The sequence below is a fragment of the Fragaria vesca genome, linkage group LG7 (assembly GCF_000184155.1).
Source record: "Fragaria vesca subsp. vesca linkage group LG7, FraVesHawaii_1.0, whole genome shotgun sequence".
NCBI classification, from domain to species: domain Eukaryota; kingdom Viridiplantae; phylum Streptophyta; class Magnoliopsida; order Rosales; family Rosaceae; genus Fragaria; species Fragaria vesca.
The window spans coordinates 20,133,704-20,158,734 of NC_020497.1; the positions used below are offsets into that span (position 1 = coordinate 20,133,704).

The window sequence follows — 25,031 nt, forward strand, 5'->3', positions numbered from 1 at the left end:
AATTGAACATTGTTCTTTTTGAACCAAACTTTTCTATTATCAAATCATCATTTTTCGATACTTCTCGAACTGACGGAACCCAAAAATCTCAATTGGATTAGTGAATACGAGTTCCGCTTGATTTCGGCCCAAAACACCTTACTATCACACGGTTTTTTTTTGTCAAAATTGAACCCAAATTTTTCTATTATCAAATCGTTATCTCTAAGAACTTCTCGAACTGACGAAATCCGAAAATCTCGATTGGATTAGTGTATACAAGTTCCGCTTGATTTGGGCCCAAAACCCCTTGCTATAGCACACGGTTTTTTGTCAAAATTGAATGTTGTTATTTTTTAACTAAACTTTTTCTATTATCAAATCATCGTCTCTAAGAACTTCTCGAACTGACGGAACCTGAAAATCTCAATTAGATTAGTGAATACTAGTTTTGCTTGATTTCGGCCTAAAACTCTTTGCTATAGCACACAGTTTTTTTGTCAAAATTGTAATGTTGTTATTTTTTAACCAAACTTTACTATTATCAAATCATTATCTTTAAGAATTTCTCAAACTGACGGAACCCGAAAATCTCAATTGGATTAGTGAATACGAGTTCCGCTTGATTTCAGCCCAAAACATCCTGCTATAGCACACGGTTTTTTTGTCAAAATTGAATGTTATTATTTTTTAACCAAACTTTATCTATTATCAAATCATTATCTCTAAAAACTTCTCGAACTGACGGAACCATATTGTCAGTGCACCGTATTGTCAGTCCTCAAAGAGTCTAGACACTGTTGGCGCAAAAAACTCATTATCAAATCATCATTTTTAGATACTTCTTGAACTGACGGAACCCGAAAATCTCAATTGGATTAGTTAATACGAGTTCCGCTTGATTTCGGCCCAAAACCCCTTGCTATAGCACACCGTTTTTTTTGTCAAAATTGAATGTTGTTATTTTTGAACCAAACTTATCAAATCATTATCTCTAAGAACTTCTCAAACTGACGGAACCCGAAAATCTCGGTTGGATTAGTGTATATGAGTTACGCTTGATTTCGGCCCAAAACCCCTTGCTATAGCACACCTTTTTTTTGTCAAAATTGAATGTTTTTATTTTTGAACCAAACTTTTTCTATTATCAAATCATCATTTCTAAGTACCTCTCGAGCTGACGGAACGCTAAAACCTTAATCCGATTAGTGTATATGAGACTTGCTTGATATTTGTCTAAAACCTCTTGCTATACGCACGGTTTTTTCGGTCAAAATTGAATGTTTTTATTTTGGAACCAAACTTATTCTATTATCATTTCTAAGTACATCTTGTGCTGATGGAACGCGAAAATCTTGATTCGACTGGTGTATATGAGACTCAGTTTTTTCGGTCAAAATTGAATGTTTTTATTTTGCAACCAAATTATTCTATTATCAAATCATCATTTCTAAGTACATCTCGAGCTAATGGAACGCGAAAATCTTAATCTGATTGGTGTATATGACGCTTGATATGAGCCTAAAACCTATATATAGCACACGGTTTTTTTGGTCAAAATTGAATATTTTTATTTTAGAACTAAACTTTTTCTATTATCAAATCATCATTTCTAAATACCTCTCGAGCTGACGGAATGCGAAAATCTTAATCTGATTAGTGTATATGAGACTTGTTTGATATCAGCTTAAAACCTCTTGTTATAGCACACGGTTTTTTTTGTCAAAATTGAATGTTTTTATTTTGGAACCAAACTTTTTTTATTATCAAATCATCATTTTTAGATACTTCTCGAATTGATGAAACACTAAAATCTCTATCGGATTAGTGTATACGTGTTCCGCTTATTTTAAGCCCAAAACCTCTTGCTATAGCACATGGTTTTTTTGTCAAAATTGAATGTTGTTATTTTTGAACTAAACTTTTTCTATTATCAAATCATCTTCTCTAAAAACTCCTCGAACTGACGGAACCCGATAATCTCAATTAAATTAGTGTATACGAGTTCCGCTTAATTTCGGCCCAAAACCCCTTGTTATAGCACACGGTTTTTCCAGTCAAAAATTCTACATACTTCTCGAATGAGTTGCCTGAGGTCGGTATGAGAAATACTAAAGACATCACAAGCTTAGAAATTTACTTTATACCTCTGAAAATAACAATTTCAATATCTTTATAAAACACGATACTCGTGAGTGTTTTAAACCCGATCGCGAGTAGAATCATAATATATACGAATTTTTATGTTACAAAGGTTTGAAAGATGTTAGAATGTGTTTTTTTTTTTTTCTTTATTTTTTCGAGATTACGTTAGGAGGTGTTTATATACACAAGAATGGCAAAAAAAATAGAATTTTTCGCTTTTTTAGAAGAAGCGACAGAGCCTTCACTAGCTTGTAAACTGTATTTTCCCATTTTCTTTTGTTCTGGTTACAAACAGCGAGAGGAAAAAGGAATGCCGGATTGACTCAGTCAGTCTCAAAGTTGTAGAGAGGCCGAATATCAGAAACCGTAATCGCTGCCATCAATGGAGGAATTCCGAACGAGGTAGGTCGATTCTACTAGTATTTAGCTAGTTTATTTGTTTTCAGGGTTCCAGTTAACCGAAAAATTGAAGAGTCGTTTCTGTATTTTCTTGTTGGTGAGCTTCGGTCTGTGGTTTCGGTTTTAGTGTGATTAGATATGGACTACGTAATCGATTATTTTGCTATGTTGATAGATTTCATTTCAATTTAGGTTTTAGCTTTTCGTGTAAGGGTTTCTGTCTAGACTGCGATTTTGACGTCTGGGATTCATTGAAACAAAGCTTTCTCGAATGATTCAGAGTGAAAGTATGCAAGAGTTTTCCAGGCTGATATCTGGTCTATTTTACTAGGGTTTTCAAAATGCCAAATGGGGTTCGCTGTTGAATCTGAACTGTAGAAATAAAGTGTGCAACTTTTATGATGTTAAAATGCTTTATGTTGCTAAAACCCAATTTAGATTCAACCAGACAATGTATCATCTCTGTTTAGAGTTCATGGTTGTTTTTTTCTCTGTTATAATTATCTATACATTTATGACCTTTTCACAACAACAGAAAGGTTGTCAAGCATGTAATCTCTTATCCACGGCTCTAGAAAGCAAGAAGAAAACACTCGTATTAATGTACTTTTTGGTGACAAATTTCTATCATATTGAAGAAACGGTGCGGAACTTTTGATTGCTTGATTCGGCTTCTTTTTCTTTCTAGTTTTGATATATTGTGTTTGGGCCTATGACTTGTGGCCAGTGAAATTAATCACATAGTTGATTTCTTCATCTGCCCGTCATAGTAATTCCAAGTGTTCCATGTTGGAAATCTTTTCTGTGTACTATGTTGTTTGGCAATGATAGAGCAGTTATCTATATCTGTTGTTGGAAGATCAACTAAACTTCTCCTCCTGATGCAGTTTTGCAGTTTTACTTGAAATGTAGATAGCATTGCCTTTTGGTGAATTAGCATCCTTGGATGATTGAGATTATTTTCCAGCGGACACCGAACTAGCTCTTGAAATGAAACCAAAAACAACTGGTGTGCCTAGAGCTCAGAAATCGAAACCTTTTCAGGGTGATGGACCTAATTGGGTTCTTATTGCTGGTGGCGCCTTGTTAAGTACATTATCGATGCGTCTTGGCTACAAGCTTAAGCAAGCACTTGACATAAAGCAGCAGGAGAATGCTAGTAATGGTTTGGTACTTAAGTATGCATAAATTCTTTCTCTTTTAATGGCTGTTCCGAATTTTAACTTTGATTTCAATTTCAGGAAGTGGAAAATCCTCTGACAGAAGGATGCCTGCAGGTTGCCACCTGCACTCAAATGTTTATTCCTTCACACAACAAGATGACGGCAGTTGCTTTAATTGCATTTCAGGTCTGAAATCTGTAATTCACATTTGTTTCAGTATGTGTGAGATTTAAAAGTCCAGGATACAGGTTTTGAAAGTAGTGTTGGCTGGTCATTGATTACTTTCCTTCTGGTAATTTTGCTTTGGTTGTTGATGCTTGAACAATATGTGGTGAGATACAACTGTATTGACCGAAGAACATAACTGACCATGATTAAATTGAAAATAAAGGACAATAATGAGAAAATATGAATTCAGTTTTTGAACACCCCAATTGAACCTGGTACTTTCTTCAAATACAGCGCTTGCCTCTTCTTTAAGGAGTGAGGATCTGAAAGTGCAGTATATTTTAAGATTGGCATGGCCTACAAGATGATCATCTGTAGAAAAAGTATGATGGTGAAACAAAATTTGTTTTGGGATTGGGTCTAGTTGAGTTTGATGTCACGTTTATAATCTTAGTTGCAGTTTTCTTATGTCTCCAATCATTAAGCATGATTATATTTCTCTTTACTTTTAGTCTGACATTAGGCATGGGTAGTTGGGGAAAAGGGTGAACCTTCAAGTATAAGAAATAATAATCATTATGTGGAGAAAGGGATAAATTAAACACAAGCATAAGATCTATACACCACTTTTTGACTAGCTCCATTTTTTTATAAATTTCTACAGTTCTACTCTAGTCTAATGTGGGATAAATTTCTACAGTTCTACTCAAGTCATTCTAAGTCTCTTTTATGTTGCTTTGGTTCTCATCATTGCTGAGTTTACTTCTCTTGTGTTTCAACCTGACGTAGCTTGAGAAACAAAAAAAAAAATAATTGCTTGTGATAATAACTTGCTGTTTCATGTTTTGAATGGGTTTTGATAGGAACTGAGAGCATGATGGAGATGAAGTGCCTGCCTAATGGCCAGATGCTGACTGAATCTGATGGAGCCTTGCCTTTGGTGACAGTTCCAGCCCCTCAATTTAACAAGGAGAATGGCATCATCTGGGCATCTTCTCCGGATCGCCTTGAGATGCCTCCGAAGCCTTTTCTACACCATTCAAATTGCTCAGATTCTCCATGTGTTTCAGACTCTGGCTCTGACATCTTCAGTAAGCGGGAAGTAATACAAAAACTTAGGCAACAATTGAAGAGAAGAGATGACATGATCCTGGAGATGCAGGATCAGATTGTGGAGTTGCAGAATTCACTGAATGCTCAGCTGGCACATTCTGCCCATTTGCAATCTCAGCTTGATGCAGCAAATAGGGACTTTTTTGATTCTGAAAGAGAAATCCAAAGGCTTAGGAAGGCAATTGCAGATCACTGTGTGGGACATGTGAGCTCCATCGACAAACCTGTCCAGGCCTCTATATGGCAATCTGAAGTAAGAAGTGGTCATGGAAATCAATGTCTTGATGGGGAAAACAATTTTGATGCCTCAGAAAAAGGAAGAGGGGATGGAGAGAGGGTTGAGATGCTGAGGAGGGAAGTAGGAGAATTGAAGGAAGTGATAGATGGAAAGGAGTACTTGCTGCAGAGCTATAAGGAGCAGAAAGCAGAGCTCTCACTGAAAATCAAAGAGTTGCAGCAGAGACTAGATTCTCAACTTCCCAATATTTTGTAGGCACTTATAGTTGTGTATTCTTGCTCTCGTTTTGTTTGGTTTGAGGTCTTCAGCTCAGAAGCTTAATTTTCCTCTCTCTCCTGACCATACTTAGTTTAGCTTAATTCTTTGATGTGCTGTGTATGCAACTTGGTAATGAATGAGAGCGTGGGGTTTGGACAGTCAAAAGCTTGCATGTTGTGGCGGGTTGCTTCTGTGATCTGTTTGATTTCTTTCTTACATTTCGTTCTGTTTGAATACGTGAGACTGAGAGCTTTAGTTATGTCAAAAGCTATTATGATTTTGAACAAAAATATAGAAGCGTCTGTGATTTTGGCTATGGCAAAGACGCGCAAGAGCAAATAACCGGAGTAGAATGTGGAAGTATATAATAACCATTCTCCGCGCATGGATGGTATCAACTGCTATGTTTCTGTTGGGAACAATAGCTTTTGGTAGAGTTTCTTCCCACTTCCAAACTAGAACAATGGCAAGCATAACTAGGATAAGATGATTCAAACTAAAAGACTGACACGGTTGCAATAATCCTTTACCCTCTGACTGAAATCTTAACAGCAAGTATTTCTCAAATTGTCTTGCTTCACTAAATACACAATTATTCAAAGACAGCTCCAGGCAACTAATTTTTCCAGTGATGTACTTTCATTCGGCTTATCAACACACCCGTCCGTGATGGTGATTATTCTACAAGAGTTGGAATGCTTAACGTGTGTTCAAATCAAATTCACCAACTTCGCGCCAACCATCCTGCATGCCCGGAGATCCATTCTCGGTCTCCTCATCATTTAGAAAATCTTCAGATGGTTCTTTCTCATCTCTCTGCATACTATTTCCCCATCCGTTTATCATCTCTTCTGGGTTAGCCCCATGTTCCTGTATTCTCATATCATGACCAATCCGGACATCATTTCCTTGAGCCCCAAGTGCACTTGCCCTTATTGGGGCCCGAGCCAACATTTCGGCATGTGTCTGTGACTCAACCCGAGCTTGCTCTGCCTGAACAATCGCTGCCATTCGAGCTTTCTCTCTAGAATCAAGCTCTGCTCTTAATTCCAGACATGCTCGTTTTTCTTCTTGACAAAGAGCCTGCTCAATCATAAGTCTCTCTTCAGATCTAAATTCCCCAAAAGCACGCTTGCGGGAGATAATGTTGAAGGCCAGTGCCTGTTTTTCAAACGTCGCCGTAAATTCTGCAACTTTTGCAGAAATGTTGTGATCCCACTGCTGAGAGCGAGACGGCATCATGCCTGTAGTGTCAGAGTCAAGGATTCGATCATCCTCTTCAGCTTCATAATCAGCCACCACATGATATGGTAGTAACCTGCCAAATAAAGAATAGAAATGATATAAGATAGCCTGAAGTGCCACAAGTCAAAAGAAAAGGAAGTAATAATAATAATAATAATAATGATAATAATAACAATAATAATAATAATAATAATAAACGTGCAAGTCAAATAAACAACTCGAGATAAAGATACTACTTCCGAATTTCAATCATCAATGATATAAGTCAAGAGAGAAGGTAAAATGGCATACAAATTTGTCAATATAGAACTTAGGTGTACTGTAAATCACTCCATCTAAATATAATAACTTTAATGCCAAATTGAACAAACTCCAGTTGGAGAACCTATGTTATTAACTTGAGACAAATCAGACGAATATAGACTCAAGACCCCCATATCAAAAACTACAAACTTCTTATTTCTGGTCGAAATCCAAAACCACTTTGGTTCAGAATCACCAAACAAGTTTTATATATTTGATGAGATTTTCAAATCATGATTTCTCATCACATTTTGAATCCCTGAAATGCTGACTGCTCAGATTTTGCATTACAATATTTATTAAGTATGTCAGTTGGGATCTATATGAGAAAATAGAAATAGGCATATAGTAGCAGGAATAAGTACTCTCACTATGCATATAATATACACGCCTTGTGACCAATTCCAGAGTCCAGATATCATAGAATGTATCAAGAAGAGCTAACTGTCGTCTGGCTAGGAAGCAAATGAACGGGAAAAGTGGCAAGATATTGTTGGGAGTTCGGTTGGTATTGTGAGATCGTAAATCACAGATCTGAGGCTCTAAAGCCAAGTCCACCTGCCAACCTCTTTAGGATCCTTCACGAGGACATGAGCGTCATGTCCAATCTGGAAGCATAGACATGTCCAGTCAGGCTGACAGACTCCTCTTTATCTACCATTTCAAGTAAGCTTGGAACAGACTGATTGCACTGGGTGCTCGGTACTTTCATCAGAGAGGTTGAATAAGCCCTCAAACAGTTAGAACCCTGGCACATAAAACCTTGTGGCAGTATAGGTGGGATGAGGGGACCACTAGCTGACCAAACTCGGGTACTAAATGTAAGCTTCTAGAAGAGAAAAATGTCTGCCTACAATTGAGACAGAACTGACTGTCAGTAATTGTCTAGCATGTGGTTTAGGGTAAAGGCACGTCACACACTCAAACAAAGTCAACTCTCCCCACATCATAAAAATGCAAACAAGAGGTTCCTAGTTAGTAGTTTCTTCTGATTTAGTTAATTGCCTTCACACATTCAAGGTTTCTTATTTCCTGCGAAAACTCTTCTTTGATATTTGGATATTCCCCTTTTGTCTTGGCCATCAGAGGTTATTGGCAGGTAACACAGCGCTAAAGCCCAGGGGTAGCAAGTTTACTTGGATTTTGCAGGGTTCCTGGCCAGGGAGATTGCAGTAAGGGACATGCAAGCTGCTATAGTTACTGAACATTCACATATTCAAAGGTGACTTGTAGTTCGCTATGACACTTTCACCTCAACCTAAAGGTAGGAAAGGAGTTTAAATTCTAATATATTCATACTCACAACCAAACACTTTGACTCCTCAAGGTATTTCATCAATTAACTGTACAGCATGCAAACTACCAAATGGAATCATTGTCCGATGGAACAAGTCATGTATGGTACAGCCATCAAGGGTAATTCCTACACAATAGAGAACCTAGCATGAATAGGTTTATAATTTAATTGTAGACTGTGACAAATTTTATGCCTCCCACATTTAAATGGATCCAAGGTTCAACCCTGTCACAAACTGGAAGGGCCCTGGGTCATAATGGCAGACTAAGGCAGAGAACCGTCAAGGAAAGATACATGCAGAGCATTTTGGGAATCTTATATTGTGTGTGACATCAAATTTAGACACAGTGCCCAACAATCAAAACCCTTTCCACAGTCCCGTCTGAATAGATAGTAGAAGAACTTTGCAGTATTCTTTACTTAGGCATGCTGAATAACTTTTAACATTACTTCTTACTGATCCATGGACGTCACATGACTTCCTCATCCAATATTTTTAGAAGTTTAGAAGACAAATGGAGCACGGAAACTACAGACGTTTGTTTGCACGTAGCCACACAGCGGTAGTAGATGTCAGATAAAATTCATATCAGGAATAGAGAAACATAAAAGATCAAAATACACGTTCAAAGTCTTTTAGTGATGAGATTTGTTACTCTAAGAATCTTGTAAAAGTGACATTCTATCTACACATGATCACGACGGCATTAACAAGAACTGTCATTGAAAAAGCATATATCCATTACTTGGAGTGCTAACATAAAAGACACTTTTTATTTATCGTGTTATCAAGTCCTTCATCACTATAATTATTTGTTCATTCAGAAAAGGATATTACATATCTACATTGCATTACGTTTAGTTACTACTGCATACAAGCTCTCGCAATAGATGACAAAGCATGTTATTAAAATTTCTGGTATACATAGACACCCAATTTCATAGGTATGCTCTACACAAACATGGATGTGTGAACCATACAAGATCAACCTAGCAGAGACTAATATGGGATGAGGTTACTCTATCAAAACCAAACAATGTGATTATGGATGTATGTGTTCGTGTAACAACTAGAAGCATTTAATCTGTAGTCTTTTATTTCAATCTTAAGCTCTCTATTGTATCCTTCTGGCTGATCAAGTGTTTCCTAATAAAGTATCGAGCGTCTCAAGGTACTGCAAGAACAGGAACTCTGTTTAGCATTCAAATTCTATATTATTTCTGATTATTCAATTCCACCCATCTCTAGGACATGATAATTTCTTCACCACCATAACACAACAGAAAGATGATGAAGTTGCGGCAGCAGTAGGTTAACGGGTCACATTAAATGCAATCTAAAAGTACAGGATGGATGATGTATGTGAAGTATCATTTCATAAAATTGAGTAGACTGTTGTTAGGCGTTGCCCTAAGCTGGTGAGTAAGCTTAATTCAATCAAGTTGAAATTTACAATGGAATAGAAATGCAAACTGGTTATGTAGAGATGCAGAAAGAGAAAAAGAAGTAAAGCAAGCCGAGACCAAGAGAAATGTAAAGCAACCAGATGAACAAGTGGTTTTTGATTTTCAGGAACTGGAAAGCCAGAGTAGTTAGAGACATAACCTTTCACATGCGTCTTCGAGGGAAGAGAAGGGGCGCTTGAAATCGGGATGGCAGACCCGCCAGGCGTCCTGGTAGGCCATTTGCAGCTCGGCTTGGTTACCCGGACGGATAGCCCTCTGTTGGGGTTGAGGCTGTTGCTGCGGGTTCTCATTCGGATTTTGTTGGAGAACAGAATTGGGGTTAGGGTTAGGGTTGGGGTTGGGGTTGGGGTTGGGATTAGCATTAGGATTGGGGTTGGGATTAGGGTTCGAGATTTGGTTAGGTTGGAGATTGAGGGATCGGAGTGGGCGCAAATGAGCGTCGATGTTGGAAGGAAAACGAGAAATGGCAGCGGCCTGTTGCGCCTGTTGCTGTTGTCTTTGTAATTGCTGTAAAAGCAATAACTGTTGTTGTTGGTGTTGCTGCTGCTGCTGCTGGTGTTGCTGATGGTGTTGTTGTTGCTGTAACTGTAGTTGCTGCTGCTGCTGATGTTGAGCCATTGCTTTCGCGTCTTCCATCCTTCTCGAGATCTGTCTCTCGCTCAGAGTCAAGACTCAAAGACTGCTATGTCTGCTGCTCTCTGAGTTACATGTTAAAAGAGACGGAGCTCTTTCCGCTGAGGCAGATCACACAGGTCATCAAGTTTTCTTTATCCTGTATTATACCGCACTGTTGAGACCTTCCTCTCACCCTCGCATATTAGTGCGAGCCCAAGACTGAAATAATCTGCAATCGGCCCAACACTTGTATTTTGTCATCTACTTGTTTTTTTATTTTTACGTGAAATCCACACACTCTAAATTGAAAACTATACTTTCTTTTTCTTTTTTTAGTTAACGCATTCACAAAAAAAAAGTTTAAGTCACTAAAAGACAAAATTTAAGTTACCAAAAAATGAAATAAAGTGTGTGAATTTTAATTTGGGATGTGTGGATTTCACAACTTTTTTTTTTTGTCATCTACTTGTTTTGTTCAACGTATTGTCACGTCTGTTCTAGAATATTTACTTTGTGTGTGTTTTGGTCTAATGCTAGTCAAAAAAATGAATTCTGAATTTGTAGCGGTTTACTCTGAATCCCTCTGCTCCGTAAAACCCTGTTTGTCTAGGGTTTCAAGAATTTGAGTTTCGTCCCTGTCCGACGGCACGTCTCAGAACGATGTCGTCGGACGGGAGCATGGAAGGTGGGCAGTTGGTGCTCTTTCCCTGAAGGCTGGTGGTTATGGTGGAATGTGAGAGGCAGTCTCTCTATGAGAACGGACTAAAGAGTTGTTGACGATTTGGTGTTGCAGCGGGGTTCCAACAAGGGTTGGCAATCAATCAAGTGTGGCATTTTCGGCCTTGTCGGCTGTAAGGGGGCTGGATCGATGGTGCAGGGTGAAGGGGAGAACGTGGTGGTGTTGGATTACCCAGATCGAGTTCTTGATTCGGGTATGATCCCCCTGCTACATTTTGGTGTAGATTTTGGAGGGTGGTGCGCGCTGCTCCGTCATTGACAGGGACAGTGAAGTGATCGGACGATGACAACTCTGGTGGCGAGGAGGCGAATCTGTGCCCAAATGCCCTTCTCCTTTTTGGGCCGGGTTCTTGGTGGCTACCTTCTAATTCCAATGGTGTGGGGTGGGCTTGGGCCTTGATGGCCTGGGTGTGGGTCTTTAGTTTTAGTTTTTTAGTTTGTTTTGTTAGAGTTTAGCGTCCCTCCTCTTTGAGCGAGGGTTTATGGTTTTTTGGTAAGTTGGTGTCGGAGTCATGTTGTTGGGTGTGTCATGGTTATAGTGTCGTGTCCAGGGACTATTTTAATGTCGGTTAGTTCTTGTTGTCAATGTAATGGGGAGGTTACATGTGCATATATGCTTGTAATTTTGGCATATAGTGTTTGAAAGGGTTGTCATCTTGAGATTGACGGTGAGGATGTATCGAGGCTTAGGTTAGGTTACGGTTGAACCATTTTCGGTTTTTATCCACTGTAATCGCTGGTTGTAACGTTGGTTTGAATAAAATTCTTGATATTTCTCTAAAAAAAAAAAAAAGTTACCAAATTAGAATATGATTATGTTTCCTCCTACATACATAAGTGAACAAAATTCATAGAGTTACACTATCACACACAATAACGACTTGATTAGCTTCCATATCAAAGGTGTAAAAATAATCGAACATAACAGACTATGCTAGTACAACAACAATAATCCACACCATAAGTCCAAAACAATCAAGATTCAAGGTGTAGTCGGTAGTCGATAAATACCTCCTTGGCCCACGATGCTACCGAAAGCTCAGCATAAGGTAGACGAGCAGGCCTCACCCTAGAGGTCATAGCAGTCTGGGCCGGGCAGGAGACACACCACAGAAGGTCAAATAAACAAACCTTAGTAGCATATCTGTCCCACATCGTATAGCAGACAAAATATAAGTCAACTCAGGGCTATAAGTACAATGCTAAAGTCAATCAAAGAGGTAAGAAATCTCCTAGCATTAAATATTATACCAACCACATAACTAACTTAATCATCGGAGAAAGAAAAACCGGAAAGTCCCAGTCAATCTCCTCTAGCAGGTAGCTAGTCAACGACAAACAAGGGAAGAGATCACGCTAAGGGCTTCTACGAGGTCTACGGGATCTTGCAGAAACACAAGGTGACTTCAATTTCAAAACAAGTAATAATTGATTCATTTTTTGATTAATTTCAGTTTACCCCCATCAACTTAGGTCGATTATCATGTTAGTCCTTCTTTTTTCAATTTCATCAAAAACACCCCTCAACTCCTAATTTTTATCAACCGCGCATGTCCAAACCTCTAATCTCCATCTAATTCCTCTGTCAAGTGATGACTTGATATTAAGAAGAAAGAAAAAGGAAAATAGACAAATTGCATTCAATCCCACTAAAATCACCAAGGTTAGGGGGTTGTGATGGGAACGAAGATGTGTATCAATATGGGGAGAAAATGGTCCGAAAGGTAACTTTCAGAACTTGACTTTCTTCGTGATATCAAGTAATCACTTGACAAAAGAATTGGATGGAGATTGGAGGTTTGGACATGAGCGACTGATGAAAATTAGGAGTTGAGGGGTGTTTTTGATGAAATTGAAAGAATAAATACTAACATGATGATCGACATAAAGTTGATGGGGGTAAACTGAAATTAGTCCTTCATTTTTCATATAGAAAATTTCACATAAGTCTCATTCTCAACATTTTCTCCTACATAAGTTCATCTTAACAATTTTGCCCACACAAGTCCACTTTCGAAAATCATGTCAATCTTCTATTTTCATGTCAAATACTAATATTAAGTCGTGTTTTTGTACTTGCATAATTCTTTGCCTTGTAATTGTGGTAGTAGCTTTCGAAAATCATGTGAATTAGGATATTAAGGCCTCTCTTAACTTAGAGATCATTCGGCTAACCAAGAAATATTTGAAATGAAGTTGTGTGCTGATCAAAGATGGCAAAACCACAAAAGTAGCTTTACAGAACTATTGTAGTAGACTTTGTAAACTACAATAGTAGCTTTTTAAAACTATGGAAGTAGCTTTATACATAATTATGTCATTATAGAAGGCTACATAATTTTAGTATTTGTTAATGTCTGTATTAATTAGTATCTTTTCAACAAGATGATAGTATTTTGTATACACAATCATAGTATTTTTTCAATTTCTATGCTAGTATCTTCTCAACCTTTGATAGTAGATTTTGTTTTTCTAGGTAGTAGGTTTTGTTGCCTGTGATAGCAGCTATTGTTCTGCTTGACGGTAATAGTTTTTGTTAGTAGCGGTAGTAGATTTTGTTGCCGGTGATAGTATATTTTGTGACCCCGCCGGATATTGTTGGAAATCTCACTATAATAGCTTTTATAGCTAGTGGTAGTAGCTTTTGCGATCTTAGGTAACATTGTTGGAGGTCGGCCGGAAATTTTATCGGATGTCGGCCGAAGACCCGTCGGAGATCTCAAGGTCGGTCAAAAACTTTGTCGAAGAGGAGAGTAGTTGTTGACTTTTTACACTAGTGACATTTTCGTAAAGAGAACCTAATTTTGTTAAACTTTAATACCTAATATAAAACCTTATTTTGACTTGGGTGGACTTATGTGAGTAAAAATATTTGGATGAACTTATATAGAAGAAAATATCTCAAAATGAACTTCTATATAATTAGTTCCAATCTCGTATATGAACTTCTATATAATTAGTTCCAATCTCGTATTTGTAGTATCTTATACATTTAACAAATTGTTAACCAACAACAAATATTATATCAACGAGGTTATGAATTCATCAAGTATTAAATTATCATGTTCTAATGTACAAACGAATGCACAAAAGCCTAAAATACCAAACAAACATAAGTAGACACACAATCTCCGTTCAGCTATTCCTTCTTGCTGATGGGTTTTCCGTCTACATGATCAGGTTCCAATTCAAGGATAGGGATACATGGTGACCAATACAGTGGCAAGAGTGTGAGAAACGCTTGTATTAGGAGGGCAAGCGGAAGCCTTGAGAAATCATTTCCTGTAACCCCAACATAAGATGCAAGCGCAATACCAAGATATCCGCTCATAATGAATGCAACCGCTATTGCAGACATTACAAATGCCATTAGCGATCCCTCGCATCCCGGTGGGCAGAGTTTGGCTACAAGAATGCTGAAGGGCAGAATCTTAATAAACAAGAGAACCTCCGACAGTCCAGAAAATATAACGACATAAAAAGTGTCTGACAGGCCCATATTTCGGTAAAACCCTTGTGCAAACAAGGCATCAGAAATCATAAATAAAGCCATAGTAACCTGAATGGCTGAAATTAGTTTCCTTGGTGTGACCGATTTCAGGTGACGATTATAGATGACACTCCACATAAGCATCGCTGCCTGGCCAAACACCTTTGAGATTCCCAACACCGACGAGTCAATATTCAAATATTGTGTCTGGTAAAAGAACATCGTGCCTGTCAATGATGGAATGATGGCATATGATGCTGCAAACCATGTAATTGAGTAAGCAATCTCACGTTTTCTTAATGCAATTGAGAGCTCAGAAAGCTTCTCTCGAATTCCAACATCTAATCTTCTTTTGGGAAGGTTCATAGAGCTCTCCTTGACAAGAATGCTTATGAAGAACTGAATACCGAGGAGAAAGCCATAGAATAGGAACATATTTTGGGGAGAGTATCTGTCGATGGCAATACCACCTAGGAGAAATCCAAGAATTCCACCCACCGCTGAAGCCATCCAAACAAAAGACTGGAGCTCGCCCGAGGATGATGCTTGTGGATTTTTGGCGGAAGTATGTTGTTTTCCTGCCTCAGCAACAATGGCATCATTGGCAACCTCAGCAATTGAAGCTCCCAAATTACTAAACAGGAGATATAGGGTCATGGTGCTAATTGAGATCCCTGATTGGGAGAGGATCGCTATAGCTAACCATGACACTGCTTGTAAGAATGCTGCAACAATGAAGTATGTTAGAAATCAACAACAAAAACAACTACATAGGCTGGATTCATGAACTAAGAACAATGATGGAAACTTCATAGTTCTCATGAAATAGAATAATTACACTAATGAACAACATGAAGGACTGTAACCGATAGGGTGGGGACCTGAACTAACTGATAAGAACTTTAGGCACAGTATCAAAATGATATACGAGGCATCAGCCTGACATTTAAACTTTGAGAGAAGTTAGTGGATGTGTTGGAAACAGCATCATTTACAACAATGATTTGTATGTAATATTTTTATCAGATTTCAGATAGGAAAGGAGATGCGCCGTGACCGGAAAATCTCTTAAATTTTCTTTTTTCTCATCTCAGATACTTTCTTGCTTCTTATTTTGGTACCTTGCTTCTCCACTAAAGCAAAGCAAAAGAAAGCAGAGAAACTGGACTTAAAGCTTATTAGGAGTTTAAAATATACTTTACAGAAAGTAGATTGCAGAAGAAGGAAGGGCTGACCGCAGAGTCCTCTCTTGTTCTCTAAAGGAGTGCAAATATCACAAACCACAAGAGCAGCCAACTTAGTCTGCTTACAATCCACAGCTCTACATCATCCCCTCAATCGGATGTCTTTTGTTCATCTTGTCTGCAGAGCTTAGACTGGTATTCATGTATAAATGCTGGGCTTTGAACACTATGTTCGAATAGTTATCGCATATTACTTTGCATTCTGCGGTGCATGAGGTGTTTAGAGAAGTGCAGATAAAGCTCCTTTCAGAAAGATTGACTCCTTTGGAGAAGATAAAATGAAAAAGTTCAGAACCAACTAAAGCTAACTATCAATTCCCCATGCTGAAATAAAAGATCAATATGGAATTTAAAATTTTAAGGGTTTTTAATTGACAGAACTTGGCAGGATTCATTGTTTGGTTACTTGCACAAAGAATTTATTACTTCTCCTGTTCCAACATATAGTTTGAAAATAACTTTGGACTTTTTAAGTCCTAATTTTAAAGATTGGAGCACAATGTGTTTGGTTCAGCTATCAAATATAAGTATAAAGATGCCTCTTACACAGTCTCTGTGGCTATGTCAGTGCTTTTTTTATGTTATATCAAAGAATAATCACATACCAAGTTTTTTAAGTTGCTAGACAAACAAGTAGAATGCCATTGTCAAAAGCAAAACTAGTCACTCAGCTCAAAACTGCATCAAGTTATCATAGATTCATATCAAAATATCATTGCTATATTCGTTGCAAGGCCAGGGAAGGGAGAACCGACCATTTAATTCTAAACTGGTGGAGATTATTCAAGAAGATTAGTGTAAGTTTATGGTCTGTTAGTAATCAGTCAAATTGTGCTCTGAAGTGGATTGTATGGAAGGAGAGGAAACAGAAAAGCAAGATAATAATGAAGAGTGAGTGAGTGAGAGAAAGGAAGGCGTACGTACCGCCAAGGGCGAGATAGGGAAGACGGTGCTGTCCAGAAATGTAGACGGCGTCGGAAACGAGACCGTAAAGGGGCTTTCCGACCATGGGTAGGTTGGCGGAATTCTGGAGGAGCTGCAGAGTTGAAGAATCCACTTGGAGTCCGTCCTTGAGGAAGAAGTTGACGGCCAACCATGGGAAGCACCTGAAACCCTGCACCCAGAACCCCAATCCCAACACCCACCACGTCGCCGTCGTCCTCGTCCTCACCACCATTCTCAAATCTCCGTCTCTATTTCGCAAACAAGCGCCCTTTTATATACGTACGTAACCAGCGGTGTCAGGACACGTGGAACTGTTAACGTGTCCCTGGCCCTCTTTTCTCATAAGTTTTGGCGATTGAGTCTGTCGGTACCAAATCTATGTACACGTATCACATCCTGTGTTCCACATATATATAGGCCTATAGGGTGCGAGCAACGTAACCTTTTTTATGTTACACAAATACTGGTACTGACTACTGACTACTGAGTATCGGTTTCTGATACAATCCGATTGCAAACAAATACAAGTACGAGTATCAGTTTCTGATACAATCTGATGCAGTGACTAGCATTCAGATCCTGATCTGATGCATTTATGTAAAATTCAAGTTAAAACTTGCAGCTGTCACTTTAAACAAACTTCACGTTGAACTACAAAATTGGCAGCCAATCCTTCCTTTGTTGCTCTTTTACAACTACAATTACAGTGGTGGCAGAAAGAGCTCCCATTCTGATTCAAAAAAGGTATCCTTTTCAGTCTCCATTTTATCAACAACAAAACGAGGAATGTTCGCTTACAAAAAAAATTTGGATAGTCTAATCTGATAAACCCTAAACAGAATAACCACATCATCTATGACTGAAGGTGCTTCTCAACAACAGTGCGTCCAAACTTTTCTTCAATATCCTTGGGAGTTTCAATCTGCAAATGTATAGATGCAGTGAGTGTACATAAAGTCTGCAAATGCATAAAAAAGAAAGATTAATAATCTTATATACCAGCCGGAGGATATCTTACCGCATTAAGGGCTTTGAAAACAGCCTTCACTGTATTATGAGGATTCCTTGAACCAATAACCTGACAGTAGTGTTCAAGTTAGAGAAATAGTTCAAATTGCATACACCACCCTCATGAAACGGATTCAGTTTTATGGTCAATTACCTTAGACTTGACATTATTGAAACCAGCCAAGTTTAGAATGGTTTCTACGGTTCTTCCTGCTTTCATACCAGTCCTAGTGGGTGCAGGCCAGAGATACACCTAACGAGAATTCAACCTTAAAGAGTTAGAGTGAAAGAATAAAAACGACAGACTTTGTATTTACTAATAAACCAAAACAATAGGGCAAAGCAAAAGAAATGATAGAACCAAAAGCAAAACCAATGCAAGATGAGGTTATTACCTTTGTTTTTTATATGCAGTTTGTATTGCATGCGCAATTGTATGCTCCTCATGTCGTTCCACATAGTGGAGATTCTGAAAGCATTTCTCATATGCCTGTTGTAGCAATATCAATCAGTACCCACCAAAACAGAAATATAAAAAGGCGATCATAACGACAATTCTAGCGAGAATAGAGAGAAAACTTATGGAAAACAATGCTTAAATGAGGACACTGAAGAAACAGACTTTGTTCACATTCAAATAAAAATAGTCTCTTAAATTAAACTCGGACTCCTGACAGGTGAGAGAAAAAAAAAAAACTTGGCACAGTTGGAACAATTCACATACTCTTATACTTTATTCAGGCAATAATTTGCAATAAAGAGTGAAAATCATCACCAACCTGACAAAGCAACAAGGATAAATTTTCGTTTCATATAACTTCGGGTTTTTATTTGCGTTTAATCTCCAAATGTATGCCCCTCATATCAAAGTACGCACACTTAGTCATACTCCAGAACAAGTGTTGTTCACTGAACACCATCTTCACAAAGAAGCTATTCAGCATCAAGATGAGAAAAGTGACCAACCTAATATAAGTGGAAAACCAAAACCAGTCTAATACTCCAGTTTGATATGGTTTTTCTTTCTATTCGTTATAAATTTCAGTCCACATGAATGTTATGCAACGGATTTGTGTGGGCTGTCAACAACTAATGGCGCCATAGTACAGAGACTGCCCCCATCTTAGCCACCTAGATCCCTGCCGAATTTAGCTCAAGATCCTATTCAGGTGTGGGGTTTTATCTCACCAAGGCACGATACTAGTAATAACCCACTTATCTAATTGTTGTATCACCTTTCCTATTCCTATGTGCTTCACACACTTGGTTTGTGCATACCCCTACAACCTTAACAACAACCAAACAGAACAGCCTCCAGAACTTCATGATTTAAGATTTAGCAGTTTAATCTGAAGAGACTATAAATTTAAGGCTAAATGTACCCTAAGCCACATGTTTTCTTCTTCTGTCACCCACATACCTTCTTTTTCCTCTCCCTGGACTCCAGTTTTAAAAGTCAAAACAACCACTTATGGTTCACCCAATACCTGGAGATACTACTCCTCCATAAGTCCATACTGTAACTAAAGTCAGACTTGCCACAAAGTCAACTAAACATGGACTTGACCCTTTTTAAAAAAAAATGTACGGTTTGGGAAGTATTCAAATACCCCATACCTGAAATTTACTAAGTAGTCGTGCTTCATTAAGCAACAATGAGGTCACAAATTTTCTTCTCTTTTAGACGGAACACCTTCCACTGATAGTGAAAGGAAAATAACAAAAGCTGTGAACAAATTCACAACTGAAGACAAGGAAAAGAATACTCTGCTTACTCCCAAATTAATAATTACTTAGTTACTCTATAGTACATGATGCTTTATAAATCTGCTCAATTGTAATATCTTTCCTCAACAAATTACGACTTCCACAGAATCATTATCCAATTGACATACCAAATACAGTATGGTGCTGTATCTATGTAAACATATGATTCTGCAAAAGACTAAGCACTGAGTACATACCTTCTGGAGGGCGGTAGCCACAGCTGGGCCTTTTGCTTTAGCATAACCAATAACACCATGATAGTTTCCACATACTAATATAGCAGAGTACTTGACCACTTGCCCTCCCTATAATACCAAAAAGGGTGTATATAAAAACGTGAAAGCATCAACCTCTGTTAAGAGAACTCAAAGAAACATGATAAGTAGTACCTTGGTGACTTTACAAGTCCGGTTCACATCAATTAATCTAACATCAAATCCCTGCCACCAATCAATGAACAAAATGGCAGCAGGATGTGAGTATACGCAAACAGAAAAGCAGAAGCTGAAGGAAAAGCTCTAACGTAGATGAAAACAAGACAAGATTCAAGTTCAATCATACTCCAAAAAACAGACTTAATACCGATTGAAGAGAGACAGAAATAAGAACCAACAATATTTCTTCTACCAGTATCATCAAAAACTTGCAAGTCAAAACATAAAAGAGCACAAGTGAAAGATATATTGGAACAAAACACTAGATATAACATAACAGATGAAAAAACTAAATCAAAATTAGTCCCCCCAACAGTTTATCAACCTGTGAATACCAATCGACTTGAATACTAATCAGAGGATACATATACTCACTTTCCTATAGAGAGGTCGTCTCTTCTTCTCTGTCAATTCATTTCTTTCTTCTGCTAGATCTCTGATCTCTTCCTCTAGAACCTTTCCCTTCTTTCCAAAAGTATGATCCAACTCTGCAAGCTTCTCTTCAAGTTTCTTGTCAATAGCATTTAGCTTCTCTAACAGTATGTCATCTTTCTCCTTCATGTCATTGAACTCTTCATCGTCATCGTCATCATCAACTGGTCTAATGATTTTCCTTTCTTTTTCAAGTTCAGCGTCTTCTGCAAGATCAAATGAGGGCTCTAGTTTTTCCTGAATGACTCCATAGTTGGCAGGATCATTTGGATCATAGGCTTCCTTCCATTGCACTAATCGCATAGCCCTGTTTAGTTTGTGCTGCAGAATGAATTTATCCTTGCCCTCAGCTACGTTTAGACGGTTCATCAATTCACCAATGACTCTGTACTCGGGGCGAAGCCGGAAATGTTTTTGCTCAAACTTGTCAATTTTAGTCATCCATTTAAAAGAATCATCAAGTGTCTCTGTCAGAAAATGTAAAACTATCACCACAATTCATGGAAAAGAAGAAGGAAAAAGAAAAAGAAAAGTACCAGCCTGGGTGAATTTCTTGAGCAGCTCCTCGTGTCGCGTGAACTTCCTCTGGAACTCATCAAAGCGCTTCTTGACGGCGTCGGGAGTGAAGCGCTCGTCGTCGTCGTCGCTATCGGAGTCGGTGGGCTCCTCAAAGGCATCGAGATTACCGGAGGAGGCCTTGAGGTTGGCCTTCTCAAGCTTCTCAATCAAGGGGGTGACACGCATGTAGTCCTCGTCATCTTCTTGGTCAATGTCTTTGGTGTCCAGACCGGCCTTTATCCTCTGCTCTCGCTCTCTCTGCCTGTCTCGCTCCGCCTCCGCAAGAATGTCGCGGACTACTCTGTCATTTACTGCGGCGGCGGAATACCAACGGGTCAAGTTTGCCGGCGGTGGTAAGCTGCGCTGCTGCCTCTTGATTGCTTGATTCAAGATCAGACGCGACCACGACGACACTGCTTGCCATTTGCTCATTCTGCTTCTTTTTTGCCCAGAGTCTGGAAATGAGACAGACCGTCTTAGGGTTTCAGGTAGCAATCCCCTCTTCTGCATCTCACTGGGCCTTTGCAGGCCTCCGTGCTATTTTTATAAATGGGCCTCGGTGCTATTTTTATGATTTTTTCTTTTCTGGGACTTTAGTTGAATATCATTTACTTTCCCTTCAAGGCTTCAATGCATAACAAATGCTCAAAGTGAGCCATTTCATTATTTCTTGCCAAACAATATATGCATGGTTACACAAGTTTCAGACATCGTGAAGCGGATCTCTGTAACAGGGTTGGAATATGAGTTACTCCTTACATTGCAATTAAACTACAATCTTTCATAACATATTCTACCGTGTGCATATTATTCATGATACCGGCCTGGAAGCAAATCCCTAGCAGCTGTCCTTAAAACAACTGTTGTAATCTGCAATGGCCACAAAGACTGGTTTCTCTGTGGAGAAGAGCTGTTATGTTTCATCCTCGACTTTATGTTATCCGGTTGCTTTTTTAGATCCTTTTGGGCCTAAAGTATTAACTCAGACTTTAAGTTAGGATCCAGAAACCAGCTCTCTTAAAGATGTGAGAGGGGAGCTGTAACCATACACTGCAGCATCTCTCCAAAGAGCCATTCCTGTTGGGAGAAACAAATCAGATTCAAGCATTCAGGAAATAAAACTAAAAAGGCTTAATCAGCAGAAAGCATAAGTGGAGATAATGTTTATAGCAATTTAATATTGTAAATGCTGGTGGGAGGGGAGCATAAAAATGGATAGTACTGGGACAAAATAACAACCTATCCATAAAAACAAACCAGCTGACGCTGCTAGGAAGAATTCCTTGCTGATACTGTTAAACCTGCAGTCACAATAAGATGCCACTTAGGAGAAAATCAATAACACCAAGAAAAAGACACAACTAGAAATAATGCCACCAATGATGAATCATACGTCAGGAACACCATACCAATATAAGGCCACTATATTCCCATATCCATAAAAGAAAGAAGCCCAAGAAGAACCTGTGAACCTGCATTCATTGTTGAGCTAACAATCTTAATAAAACGGAGCTAGCAACTCAATAATTGAACTCTCATAGGTGTCTCTGAGCAATTCACAAAGGCAATGGAAAAGAAAATTACCACATAAAATCACGAATAAAAAGAGCACGAGGGATCATAAGTCCATTTCCAATCATTGCAAGCAACATTGAGACAGCTGATAAGCCTTTGATGTTGTCAGGATTTAGGAAATTTGTCCACTGAAGAGGAAGAACCAATACTCGTCAGATGCACACAAGATTGACATTAAAAAGTCTAAAACAGTACCATTTGGGAAACAGGCATCCACATGAAGAGGAGTGTAGCTGTCCATCCAGATATTGATCCAACAAATTTTATTCCTTCTGAAGAGAGTTTCCCCATTCGAGCCTGTGAATATGAGCAACTTCATTCTTAACAAGTGCAGAATAGAAATACCTGTATTTTTTAAATTAATTTTGTAACAAAAATTTAAATACAAATTAAGAAGGACATACGTCTTCTCAGATGCTAAAAGAAGATCAGTAATACATCAGAAAAAAGGTTAGTTCCAATATAAGTTCCATTTCAGCACTGGATAATGTCCAAAGCAAGGGACTTAAAAAGACTTTGTTTTAAGAGTAAATATACAAGAATTTCAAAGACCTATTATTTGTTGTCAAAGGCCTACTCCTTATGTTGACCTATCTATTTTCCTTAATGAGGGGCAGCAAAAGCTGCATATGGCAATGGTAATTAAAATTCTATTGCAAGTAATCATTTGCTTCCTAAATCTATGTGATCTCTCTAATGGAAGGACACAAAAATTCACATGATGACCAAAAGGTAAAGTATAAATCAAAGTGTGCTTGAGCTTACCATAACTACAGCGGCCACAGCTAGAACAAAAGCCAATGCTCCAGGCACGATGCTGCTGGGTATATACGGAACAAATGTAGACCACATAATCTGCGACCAAATTTTAAACAAGAAAATCAAAACTTAACAAATAGTACATGACTTATATTTGTGTCTTGTGTGTGTGTGTGTGTGTGTGAGAGAGAGAGAGAGAGAGATTACTTGGGGAAGCATTGACAGCCCACCAACAGTAATAAAATCTTCCCACAAGCGCCAAACTCCAGGATTGAGAAAGTTAAAGTAATTCAAAAAATTCAAAATAAGGCCAGTTGCCACAACAATGGAGGTGATCACAAAGTACGGTAGAGGCATTGCTTCTGCCAAGGAGAGCTGTGCAAATACAATATACAAGGACACTACACCCAATGTTTGCACCACAATGGCCTCCTTCTCCCTCTTCTTTGCAAAATATGAAAGTAGCGAAAGGTTTCCAAGCAAACCAGTAAACATTCCCTGCATTTAGAACATTCCCACCCTTAGGTTTCCAAATGCTACTAGCGCAGGAAACAACTTGCTGATTCAAACCTATAACTTCTAGTCACATACAGTTGAAACGGAATAGAGCAGATTATGTTATAAAGACAATCTTTAAACTTGATGTATATTAATACAGAACATAGGATAAAAGCCAGAATTATTCTGAATTCTATTGGAGGAACAAAAATCTTTGAAAAAGGATAGTATAGTAGATAAAAGCCAAGAAAAAGTGAAATGAATAAAAGGTGAAGTAATAAGGTGGTGTACCAGCCAGGGGACTGCCAAAAGAGCAGCTTTGTTCCCAGCCATAAGATTTTGAGCATTGAGGATGATCTGAGGCATTTGCAGCAGCAGAAATGGAATATTGGATGCGCCAGAGAACTTTGCTGTCCATGAATCCCATTGCTCAAAACTCTCACTAGTCTTCAATTTCGCCGATCCCTTTGCGAGAAAACAGGTTAAAGTATTAGATTGTGTGATTCAGATGAAGCGCTGGTACTGAAGGTTTGTGTTTCGGTTCAGCAAGTTAGCGAAAATAAGAGAATATTATGGTCAAGTAGTATTGATACAAAGTGAAAATGTAGGAATTAATAACGAGAATTAAAGAGACAGAGAGAGAAGGGTACCTGGTGAAGAGGGTGAGGAACATCGGAGTCAAGAGCGCTGAGAGTTGGGCGGCGTCGCAAATTGAGGGGAATATAAGAGGTTGAGGAGAAGAGAGAGCCGGCGGCCAAGGGATGGAGCTCAAGTTGTTGCGGAGGTGCCTTCCTGGTGCTGATAGCTCTACGGGGATGGGGATAGGCATAGGCATAGGAATAGGAATGGGGCACCACTAAGCACTTGGCCATGGATTTTGATAACAGAGAGAGTGATAGAGATAGACAACAGTCGGAAGCGGAACTGAGATCAAGAACTAGTTCCAGTGGAGATTGGGCGGTTTGTCATGTATGCGTATATCTAGACGACACGTGGAAAGCATCTCCGGCCCTTAGATATTTTCCCTTTTGCTTGATGTGCCTCACTGCTGTGCTGCCTCAGGTAGATATTTTAAATTTTTAATGCAAACCGAAATTTCAAGTAACGTCGGTAAAGTGGTTGTAGGAGTCCAAGAACCTGGTAGATCCAATCTCAAAGTGCTCAATCCCTCCGATCCAAAATTTCCGGCCACG

At 38.7% G+C, this 25,031-nt stretch overlaps 4 protein-coding genes and 1 pseudogene across 5 annotated transcripts; 1 reads left to right on the top strand and 4 right to left on the bottom strand.

Moving 5' to 3' along the window:
• Nucleotides 1-3,408: 3,408 nt before the first annotated feature.
• On the top strand, nt 3,409-5,695 carry LOC101311621. Its single transcript, XM_004307783.1, has 3 exons — nt 3,409-3,688; nt 3,765-3,872; nt 4,718-5,695. Exons 1-3 carry the CDS (start codon nt 3,514-3,516, stop codon nt 5,458-5,460), a joined length of 1,026 nt encoding a protein of 341 aa, XP_004307831.1. The 5' UTR covers nt 3,409-3,513; the 3' UTR covers nt 5,461-5,695.
• Nucleotides 5,696-5,929: 234 nt separating this feature from the next.
• On the bottom strand, nt 5,930-10,564 carry LOC101311912. Its single transcript, XM_004307784.1, has 2 exons — nt 9,915-10,564; nt 5,930-6,781 (listed from the first exon to the last, which is right to left on the bottom strand). Exons 1-2 carry the CDS (start codon nt 10,409-10,411, stop codon nt 6,163-6,165), a joined length of 1,116 nt encoding a protein of 371 aa, XP_004307832.1. The 5' UTR covers nt 10,412-10,564; the 3' UTR covers nt 5,930-6,162.
• Nucleotides 10,565-14,079: 3,515 nt separating this feature from the next.
• LOC101312199 (probable folate-biopterin transporter 7-like) lies at nt 14,080-17,189 on the bottom strand. The gene is made up of 2 exons (XM_004307785.1): nt 16,787-17,189; nt 14,080-15,343 (listed from the first exon to the last, which is right to left on the bottom strand). The coding sequence occupies exons 1-2, from the start codon at nt 17,037-17,039 to the stop codon at nt 14,268-14,270; spliced, it is 1,329 nt and encodes a 442-aa protein (XP_004307833.1). The 5' UTR covers nt 17,040-17,189; the 3' UTR covers nt 14,080-14,267.
• Nucleotides 17,190-17,350: 161 nt separating this feature from the next.
• LOC101312488 lies at nt 17,351-21,478 on the bottom strand (annotated as a pseudogene). The gene is made up of 8 exons (XR_185292.1): nt 20,985-21,478; nt 20,392-20,915; nt 19,972-20,022; nt 19,780-19,887; nt 18,211-18,305; nt 17,970-18,084; nt 17,826-17,885; nt 17,351-17,729 (listed from the first exon to the last, which is right to left on the bottom strand). The product of XR_185292.1 is annotated as an uncharacterized LOC101312488 (transcript).
• Nucleotides 21,479-21,642: 164 nt separating this feature from the next.
• LOC101312773 (maltose excess protein 1, chloroplastic-like) lies at nt 21,643-24,780 on the bottom strand. The gene is made up of 9 exons (XM_004307786.1): nt 24,489-24,780; nt 24,130-24,303; nt 23,548-23,838; nt 23,347-23,436; nt 22,777-22,878; nt 22,591-22,709; nt 22,416-22,478; nt 22,246-22,307; nt 21,643-22,083 (listed from the first exon to the last, which is right to left on the bottom strand). Exons 1-9 carry the CDS (start codon nt 24,708-24,710, stop codon nt 22,001-22,003), a joined length of 1,206 nt encoding a protein of 401 aa, XP_004307834.1. The 5' UTR covers nt 24,711-24,780; the 3' UTR covers nt 21,643-22,000.
• Between the last annotated feature and the right edge of the window lie 251 nt (nt 24,781-25,031).

What these genes read in the sequence shown, in the direction of transcription:
- LOC101311621 (XM_004307783.1), top strand. Translation starts at nt 3,514, where the DNA reads ATGAAACCAAAAACAACTGGTGTGCCTAGAGCTCAGAAATCGAAACCT. An exon ending in GCAGGAGAATGCTAGTAATG is followed by an intron (nt 3,689 to 3,764) that starts GTTTGGTACTTA and finishes TTTCAATTTCAG; the next exon opens with GAAGTGGAAAATCCTCTGAC. An exon ending in TTGCTTTAATTGCATTTCAG is followed by an intron (nt 3,873 to 4,717) that starts GTCTGAAATCTG and finishes GGGTTTTGATAG; the next exon opens with GAACTGAGAGCATGATGGAG.
- LOC101311912 (XM_004307784.1), bottom strand. Translation starts at nt 10,411, where the DNA reads ATGGAAGACGCGAAAGCAATGGCTCAACATCAGCAGCAGCAGCAACTA. An exon ending in CTCGAAGACGCATGTGAAAG is followed by an intron (nt 6,782 to 9,914) that starts GTTATGTCTCTA and finishes TTTATTTGGCAG; the next exon opens with GTTACTACCATATCATGTGG.
- LOC101312199 (XM_004307785.1), bottom strand. Translation starts at nt 17,039, where the DNA reads ATGGTGGTGAGGACGAGGACGACGGCGACGTGGTGGGTGTTGGGATTG. An exon ending in TCCCTATCTCGCCCTTGGCG is followed by an intron (nt 15,344 to 16,786) that starts GTACGTACGCCT and finishes TCATTGTTGCAG; the next exon opens with CATTCTTACAAGCAGTGTCA.
- LOC101312773 (XM_004307786.1), bottom strand. Translation starts at nt 24,710, where the DNA reads ATGGCCAAGTGCTTAGTGGTGCCCCATTCCTATTCCTATGCCTATGCC. An exon ending in TTCCTCACCCTCTTCACCAG is followed by an intron (nt 24,304 to 24,488) that starts GTACCCTTCTCT and finishes TTTCTCGCAAAG; the next exon opens with GGATCGGCGAAATTGAAGAC. An exon ending in GGATGCCTGTTTCCCAAATG is followed by an intron (nt 22,710 to 22,776) that starts GTACTGTTTTAG and finishes CTTCCTCTTCAG; the next exon opens with TGGACAAATTTCCTAAATCC.